Source organism: Penaeus chinensis, chromosome 36 (genome assembly GCF_019202785.1).
Source record: "Penaeus chinensis breed Huanghai No. 1 chromosome 36, ASM1920278v2, whole genome shotgun sequence".
NCBI classification, from domain to species: domain Eukaryota; kingdom Metazoa; phylum Arthropoda; class Malacostraca; order Decapoda; family Penaeidae; genus Penaeus; species Penaeus chinensis.
In genome coordinates this window covers 4,994,992-5,004,901 of record NC_061854.1, presented here as the reverse complement: position 1 = coordinate 5,004,901, position 9,910 = coordinate 4,994,992, and the positions used below count along the sequence as shown (strand labels likewise).

At 39.2% G+C, this 9,910-nt stretch overlaps 1 protein-coding gene across 1 annotated transcript in view; it reads right to left on the bottom strand.

Moving 5' to 3' along the window:
* LOC125045076 overlaps positions 1-2,543 on the bottom strand; it is a 12,425-nt gene extending 9,882 nt beyond the window's left edge. Inside the window, exon 1 of the mRNA XM_047642154.1 lies at positions 1,581-2,543. Coding sequence (XP_047498110.1) covers positions 1,581-1,714 — 134 coding nt within the window. The 5' untranslated portion in view covers positions 1,715-2,543. The remainder of the gene's footprint in view (positions 1-1,580) is intronic.
* Positions 2,544-9,910: the final 7,367 nt, after the last annotated feature.

Here is a 9,910-nt window from a genome sequence, read left to right as displayed (position 1 = left end):
GGGAAGAGGGAGAGAGAGAAAACAGAAAGAGAAAGATGAGAAGCATGAGAGCAAAGGAAGAGTAAGAGAAAAAAGAGCAGGGGAAAAGAAGAGAGAAAAGAGAGAGAGACAGAAAAAAAATAAAGGAAGGAAAAGGGACAAAGAAAGGAGGATAGAAGGGAAAAAAGAGAAAATAAATAATAAAGAAAGAAAGAGAATAAAATATGAGGAAGAGGGAGGGGGGAAGAAGAGAGGAAAAAGAAGAGTGGAAAAGGGAGGTGGGGAAAGATAAAACAGTGATAAAAAAGGGAGTAAGAGACCAGAGAAAGAGAGAAGAGGAGGATAAGGTGGAGGACTGAGGTGAAGGAAGAAAGGATTAGATCAAAATCCTTTAATCCTGCTATAAAATCAAGACTAAAATTGGCCATATAAATTCAGTAGGTTTCCCTCCCTCCTCAGTCTTCATTGTACTTTCATGCTGTTTAATTTTTGGTTAATTTTTCGTCCCCCTTTTCCCTCTTTCGCTCTCTCTCTCTCTCTCTCTCTCTCTCTCTCTCTCTCTCTCTCTCTCTCTCTCTCTTTCTCTCTCTCGTCTGCTTTTGTCTGTTTGTTTGGTTGTGTGTGTGTGTGTCTCATGCTCTGTCTGTGTCTGTCTCATCTCTGTCTCTGTCATTCTCTCTCTTTCTCTTTCTCTTTCTCTCTCTCTCTCTCTCTCTCTCTCTGTCTCTTTTTATCTCTCTTTCTCTCTGCCTCTCTCTCTCTCTCTCTCTCTCTCTCTCTCTCTCTCTCTCTCTCTCTCTCTCTCTCTCTCTCTCTCTCTCTGTCTCTTTCTCTCTCTCTTTCTCTCTCTCTCTCTCTCTCTCTCTCTCTCTCTCTGTCTCTTTCTCTCTCTCTTTCTATCTCTCTCTCTCTCTCTCCTTCTTTCCCCTCACACAATCCTGAAATAACTCAAAATCTGAGACCTATTTTATCTAGTGGCAAATAAATAGACTTAAAAAGCCAAACTTATGTACCCTGAAGACGTGCCAGAATCAGCAGGATTTTGGGCACAAAAATATGTTACAGCTTTAAGTTTGATGGTCGTGTGATGGAAAGGTGATTTCGCTGGGAAGGTACTCCTCTCGCTCTGTCTGTCACTCTTTTCATTCAATCCATCTAGTTCTCTTGCTTGATTGCACGCACGGACTCACGCATGAGCACAGACAGACAGACACACGCACTCACGGATGTACTGACGTACCTCTCTCTCTCTCTCTCTTCCTCTCTTGCTCTCTCTATATCTTTCTATCATCCATCAGTCTGTCTCTCTCTCTCTCTTTCTTTCTCTGTCTGTCTGTCTGTCTATCTCTCTATCTCTCCCCCCCCCCCCTCTCTCTCTATCTATCTATCTCTCATTCTCTCTCTCTGACTTTCCATCATTCTTCTGTCTGTCTGTCTCCCCCCCTCTCTCTCTCTCTCTCTGTCTCTCTCTACCCTCCCTCCCTCCCTCCCTCTTTTCCTTCCTCCCTCCCTCCCTCCCTCTTTACCTTCCTACCTCCCTCCCTCCTTCCCTCCTTCCTCCCCAACTCTCTCTCTCTACCCTTACGTCTTCCCAATCTTACGTGTGTGTCTTGCAGATAAGCGACTCATTGCGCAGTTGCTTCAGTTCAGCAGCAAGGGTGAAGTTGCAAAACACGATGTATCCTGCAGCGGCGCCCAGCGTCATCAGGGAGAGCAGAATCACTTGACTACACATCACATAGTTTTCTCCTCTGAATGTTCTCCTTCTCACTTTTTTCTTCTTCTTCTTTTTGGCTACAGCATCGATTTTTTTTCCCTTTTTTTTAAACACTTTTCGTGCTAGGATTTTTGTTTACACTTTCGTCGTATGTTTCCCGGGGCGGGGATGGAGGGGTTGGGGGGGGGGGGGAAGAGAGAGAGAAAGAAAAAAAACTAAGTCCGTATCCTCTTAGGCAGAAGTTTGGCGAAGAGATGGGAAACGTGTGTATATTTTTTTTTTTCGTTTTTTTTTTTTTTTTTCGTTTTCTTTCCTCCTTCCCTTTTATTCTGCCATTCGTTGGAGAAATTCTTCCATGCGTTTTTTCAAGTACTTCTGCAAGTTTTGGAAATCTTCAATCGACGGATATTTGAAACACTTTATCGTGGCAAAAACGTGGGAACTGAATCAATTATGTTTCTTGAAGATTATTCTCGATTTTCAGCACATTTTCGGTTTATCTATATTTATTTTTTTATTTTCGAAGGAAAGATAAATCTCTCAGGATAAGACAGCTGATACAGTGTTCTTTTTCTTTTCTTCGTTCATAATGACAACGTAAATATTCAGAATACTCAACTGAACGCGTTAGACAAACAGTAACTCTCAATCTTGCGTGAAACAGTCACAGAATCACCAAAAGAACGATTTCTTTTCTGCGTTAAACTTTCACCTAGCGATTTCTATCTCTCTAAGAGATACTCCCTCATCTTATCCACATTTCCAGAAGATCAAACGAAAACCGAACTCAGAAAATCGATATTTCGAACGGAAACACTCGTTGGGCTTCGAAGTAATGCACCTTCAAAGTCACGAGATACCTTAATGATGGGCAACTGAGTCATGAAGGCAGATGCAGCTGTTGGGGAGAGAGGGAGGGGGAGAGGGGTAGCATTGGTGGAGGGGGGGGGGGGCAAGGGGTTAGTGGAACCATGGAATAGGGGGGGGGGGGTAATTATGAGGAAAAGAAGGAGAGGATGAGGGACGGAAGAAGGGGTGAGAAAAGGCGCTAAAGAGGGAAATAGAATAAGGAGGATTGGTTAGAGAGGGGAAAGGAGAAGAGAGGACACATTATTGAAGTGATAAAGAGAGAAGGAACGAGGGACAGATAAACGGAGGAAGATAAGAAATAAAGAGGTACGCGAAAGGCGGAAACGACTAAAAGATTAGAAGGAGACAGAGAAATAAAGGATATTAAAGAAAGAGAGACATAAGAGTGAGGGGAAAGATAAAACGAAGTACAAGAAATTAAATAAACGTACAGTGATTATCCGAAATGAAATAACGGATTTCCTCATCATCTACGGAATAATTATACATTTACCGGATTGCGGGGTCCTTTAATGATGCTTTAATGATTTCTGTAGACTTTTTTTTCACATTCAGAAACACTAATTCCGAGGAGTGTACCCAGTTTCATACATTACAGGTAAATTGGAAAGCTTAATTTGTTGTGGTGAAAGAGGGAGAGAGAGAGAGAGAGAGAGAGAGAGAGAGAGAGAGAGAGAGAGAGAGAGAGAGAGAGAGAGAGGGGGGGGGGGAGAAAGAGAGAGAGAGAAAGAGAGGGAGAGAGGGAGAGAGAGGTAGATAGAGAGAGAGGGAGGGAGAGAGAGAGAGAGAGAGAGAGAGAGAGAGAGAGAGAGAGAGAGAGAGAGAGAGAGAGAGAGAGAGAGAGAGAGAGAGAGAGAGGGTGAGGGTGAGAAAGAGAGAGAATGAGAGAGAGAGAGAGAGAGAGAGAGAGAGAGAGAGAGAGAGAGAGAGAGAGAGAGAGAGAGAGGAGAGAGAGAGAGAGCGAGAGAGGGGGGTGAGAAAGAGAAAGAGAGAGAATGAGAGAGAGAGAGAGAGAGAGAGAGAGAGAGAGAGGGGGGGTGAGAAAGAGAGAGAATGAGAGAGAGAGAGAGAGAGAGAGAGAGAGAGAGAGAGAGAGAGAGAGAGAGAGAGAGAGAGAAGAGAGAGAGAGAGAGAGAGAGAGAGAGAGGAGAGAGAGAGAGAGAGAGAGAGAGAGAGAGAGAGGGGGGGGGGGGTGAGAAAGAGAAAGAGAGAGAGAGAGAGAGAGAGAGAGAGAGGAGAGAGAGAGAGAGAGAGAGAGAGAGAGAGAGAGAGAGAGAGAGAGAGAGAGAGAGAGAGAGGGGGGGTGAGAAAGAGAGAGAGAGAGAGAGAGAGAGAGAGAGAGAGAGAGAGAGAGAGAGAGAGAGAGAGAGAGAGAGAGAGAGAGAGAGAGAGAGCGGGAGAGAAAAAGAGAAAATGTGAGAGAGAGAGAGAGAGAGATAGATAGATAGATAGATAGATAGATAGATAGATAGATAGATAGATAGATAGATAGAGAGAGAGAGAGAGAGAGAGAGACTGATAGAGAAACAGAGAGACAGACAGAGACAGGAAGGCATAGATAGATAAAGAGAGAGAGATAAAAATAAGTCTTTGACACTCTGGACAAAAGACTATTTATAGAAAAATTCTAATAATCAATTTTCTTCCATCCCAAAGCATCTTACGTTTAGGGGAAGGCTATTAACCGTGTGGGCGGAACCACGTAGTCTCATGAATAATGGATGGCTTATTTTTGACTAGATAAAAATAAATTAACAGTTTTTATGATATGCTAATGAAACAAAATTACCTTAATTAACATCAATAATCACTTATTACCAGAACACACGTACGAAAGTAAGTGAACTCTAACAAATAATTATTCATAGAACGAGCAGTTGAATCAGCATATTCTAATCTAAAGCCGATAACGAGGCAGATATAACCCCAACTATTGAAAAGCCAAAGTGTTTTCTTCATAGTTTTCCTACATTCCCGGATTCGTTTTGAAGAAAATTTCCTCCAAGAAAAAAAAGAAGAAGAAAGAAAAAAATAGTCATCTGTCTAAAAAAAAGAAAAAAAGTACTCATCAGTCCAGATCTTTAAGATGACTTTTTGCAGTCGCAGGTCATAAAAGGATTCACGACCAGCGGTTCAAGGGTGTGATGACCCTTCGATTTCGCCTTATCTTTGGTAATTTACATTGGTTGGGATATATGTATTCGTATGAGAGAGAGAGAGAGAGAGAGAGAGAGAGTGTGTGTGTGTGTGTGTGTGTGTGTGTGTGTGTGTGTGTGTGTGTGTGTGTGTGTGCGTGTATGTATATGCATGTATATGTGTAATACATATATATCTATCTAAGAGAGAGACCAAGAGAGAGCAAGATAAAGAGAGGGAGAAAGAAGGAGAGAGAGAAAGAAAGAAAAAAAGAAAGAGAGAGAGAGAGAAAGAAAAAAAGAGAGAAAGAGGCAGAGAGAGCTAGATAGACAGACAAACAGACCAAAAAATAGCAAAAGCAAACAAACAAACAAACAGACACAGAAATTAAAAATCCTTCTCCACCAACAGCAAATACTGCCCATACTGGCTATTAACCCCTTCTCATACTTTGAAAACAAGCCCGACTTAGGTAATGAAATTCCTAAATTCTCGAACAGCTTCCCGAGCAATAAGATTTCTTGAAGAAAGGAAAAGAAGGAGGAGAAGAGGGAGGAAGAGAAGAAGAAGAATGAGAAGATGGAAGAGAGGAGGAGGAGGAGGAAGGAAAAGGAAGAAAGAGGAAGAGAAGAAAAAGAAGAAGAAAGAAGAGAGAAAGAAGAAGAAGAGGAGAAGGAAAGGGCGGAGGAGGAGAAGGGAATGAAAGAGAAGAAGAAGGACAAAGAAGAGAAGAAAGAGAAGAAAAGGGGAGAAGTTGGACTGAAAAGTAAAGGTCCTTCTGTTAAACAAAAATACCACACAGCTCTTGGATCTTTTAATGACTCTAAGGTAATCTGTTTTCTCGTGTCCTGTGTCATCTCGAGTCATGGAGATTATAAGCCTAGGAGGAGGGTGTATTTTATGTATATTTTTTGGGTTGCTGATTCATTTTAAAGCGATGAAAAACGATCTAGGCTTGTAGTATTTGCGAAGAAAACGGAAAGTAGTTTCAAGAAAAAAAGGAAAATACGGTAGTTTGTAAATACATTAAGGATGATTACGATAAAAAAAAGAATAAATAAAATCGAGAGAAAAAATAAAAAGGTAGAAAGAATGCATAATTTACTAAGAACTAAATATTAACAATGAAATAATAAAAGGTAAAATAAAATGACGCTATTTTATCCGCTACAGGGTACTCGTATCTCCTGAACATAATTACGCAGAAGACCACAGTTATGAAGAATTTCTCATCAACTTGAAAATTTGTTTACGAAATCAGCCTTGTAAAACTTCGAAAATGTAAAAGATACTGTTGTATAAAAGGCATTTTATAAAAGTATCCAAGTAAAGATGATGCAACAAACGTCCCCATAGGTAATTTTTTATATACAGTGCTGGCCAAACTGTTTTAATTAGGGAGAAATATTGGTTTATATATTCATGTATATGCATTTATTCATTCATTTATTCCGCACCTGGGAACGTCTTTTCCGACGCCTCTCGCGCGACAGGAATTGAGTTGGCGTTTATCGAGTTGCCAATGCATTTCTCCTATCTCGGTTATTTCAATACATATTCGTACTCATTTTGGGTATTTATAATACAATACAACCCATCATAAGATATTAAAAACAAACTATCTATGATGTTATATTAAAAAAATAGTGTGTACCAGTCGAAAAAAATAATAAATACAATAAAACAGCTAGCCGTCAACCTCGGCTAATCCCATTACGTCACGGGAGTGGGCGGACCTTGCAGCCTTGTTTTAGATTTTAGGTGAGACATCGCGCGACACCCAAATTGCCATTGAAAAAGATTGCATTGCTTTATATACAGCAATGCACAGTATTCATATTGATAATTTTATTCATTCATCGATCCCATACCTGAGAATGTAAGTACACTCGAACCCCACATTCTGTGCACCTATACGTTACCTTTCGCATTAATAACCCATTACCTCAATTATTATTTTATTCATGTATCCATTTATTCATCTATTCAATTATTCATTCCGTCCCTGGAAAAAAATAAACTCAAACCCCAGGCGACACTCTCAGCGGTTGGAACTCTCCCAAAGTCACGCTGGTAATTCCTCCTTCAGGCTATCTCGGCGTTACTGATGACCATTCCAACTTCTTTCGACAAAGAGAGAAACGAGGAGGAGGAAAATGGAAGACAGACAGATAAATGACATACAGGAGACAAATGAGATACATTACTGTGCTATAATGACCCCCCTCCCCCCCTCCACCGCTAGTCTACGGTGAGATTAACATCCTAACACCACACGGACATAGTGACGTTATGTACACCTAAGGAAAGTGTGGAACTCTATCACGAATTTTTATTTCCACGAAATTCTCAAGATTTTCCCCAGGCGAATTATCGATCAAGGAATAGAGTTTCTCAAAAGAGAGGTGATTTACCCGACGTTCGACTTTGGTAAAATGGGCAGGTCAGATATAGCGACTGAGGACTTTTGTCACCGCTGGGAATTTCCGTAATAGTGCTGTTGCTGTGCTGTTGATCGTGGGTGTTGTGTGGGGTAAGGCTGTTGTGAAGCGGATGTACCAAGGATACGTATAAGCAGCCGGGTGTACAGTATGTATGTATAACTTTGCATTCATACGTACATACATACATGCACACACACACACACACACACACACACACACACACACACACACACACACACACACACACACACACACACATATGTATACATGCATATATGTGTATATCTATGTATATATACATATATAACATACAACAGCAATGTATATATACATGTATATAATACACACACACACACACACACACATATATGTATACATGCATATATGTGTATATCTATGTATATATACATATATAACATACAACAGCAATGTATATATACATGTATATAATACACACACACACACACACACACACACACACGCACGCACATATATGTATATATATATATATATATATATATATATATATATATATATACACACACACACACACCTACCTCTCTTCCTACATAAAAAAATGTACATAACTACACATATGTACACATACATAGATACACACATGCATATTATCTATCTATATACCTACCATCCTACCTACATCTCTCTCTCTCCATCTACATATATATATGTATATGTATATATATGTATATGTATATATATGTATATGTATATATCTATATATTTACATACATACATTCATATATATATATATATATATATATATACATATATACATATATGTGTGTGTATTTCTCAATATGTCTATCTGTGTATATCTCTCTCTCTCTTTTTCCCTCTCTCTTTATATATCTAGATCTAGATCTATCTATCTATCTATCTATCTACCTATTTACACTTACACACACACACACACACACACATATATCTACATATATGTGCGTGTGTGTCCGCACACCGAGAAGACCCGAAACCTTTTCTCAAAGTCGCATAATAGCATATCCAGAATAATGCTCCCTTCAGCAGCGAGGGCCGTCCCCACTCTCTATCTATTTTCCATCTACCTTGACTTGCCCATTCACATACTCTTCCACCGTCCTTTCACCCTCCATCCCCCCTCCCTCATCCGTTTCCCTCTCCCTCTCTCCTCACCATCCCCCCTCCCCTCCTCTCCTCTTTCCCTCCCTCCCCCCAGGAAGGAAATGTCTTTTTTATTATTATTCTTTACATTTTTATTGATTTTTTTTTTTTTCGACGGAACGTGAATGGATACTTATGCCTTTTCGTACGTGAACAAAAGAGAATGTTTACGGATGAGAACATGTACATAATGTCTGGCATCATTGCAGAGTAGCATATCGAATGGAAGCGTAGTCTCATATAATCTTTCGAGGAAGAATATCCACACAGTATATCCACATGGTTGCTCGTGTACACCTGTGTTTATGTCTAAATTTGTCTATCGAGTTTTACGATATGTTCAGTGTATTTTTTTATATCTTAGAAAGAGGATTTAAAACGTGTTTTGCTATATAAACTACCCGGATGAGAAACAACCCTATTCTTACGTAATGATACGGCCATTATTGATAGCAATGACAAGTCTTAAATAACTTAAATGCAGAGAAGAGGACAGAGACACACGTTGACGAAGACACTCATTTACACACAAACAAATAATCAAATACAAACACATTCCTTTTAATCTACAGAAGACTGAGTTAATACCCCGTCGTTTAGAAAGGCAGTTATGCTAATGGCCTTTTGATGTAGTGTTAATGTCCCCAATCGCACAAATTGTCAAATAAAACGCACGGAATATCGGGTTTCAATAATCAGAGGCTCGCAATCAACCCGGATGTGATTTTGCACCTCAATCAATTGCAAAATGGGATTGGAGTCGGAGGTTATATGTTTTCAAGATGAGAAAATTACAACGAGGAACAAAGGCTGCTTAACGGCTCTTGTTTAAAGCAGGGGAAGTATGAGAGAAGGTGAATGTTTCCGCTGTACAAAGATTGTTCATTATTGTTCTTATTTTTTTGTTTTTTTTCGGAATGGGATCCCTTCTTTTGAAGTTTGTGATAATCTGATGGTTATGTTTATTAATTCAGTGTTATTGTTAACAGGGAAATAACATTTGTATATATATACATACTTACGTATATATATATACATACATATATTATACATATACATATATATATATGTATATATATATATATATATATATATATATATATATATATATATATGTATACATATGTTTATCCACACACACACACACACACACACACACACACACACACACACACACACACACACACACACACACACACACACACACACCCCACATACATATATTTGTATATCTAAATACCTATCTATCTATCCGAAGACACCAGTTATATATATTACTGTCACAGATATAAACAGAAGAGAGAAGAGAAAAGAAGAGAGGAAAGAGAAAGAAAATAAAACAAAAGAAAGAGAGTGATCATACCTTTCTGTTCAGTTTATGAATCATTTTTATCAGTATCCATTGCATCCGATTTCAGGGTCGTCCAAAGAAGCTATCACACCCCCTTCCCCCCCCAAAAAAAAAACAAAAAAAAGGAAAGGAAAAAAAATCACGAAACAGAGAAAGTTGCTGGAAGGAAAACACGAGCAGAATAAGAAGGCAAACTTCATAAAAAACAACAACAAAAAAACAACAAAAAAAACAAGCCATTCGAACCTATTCGTG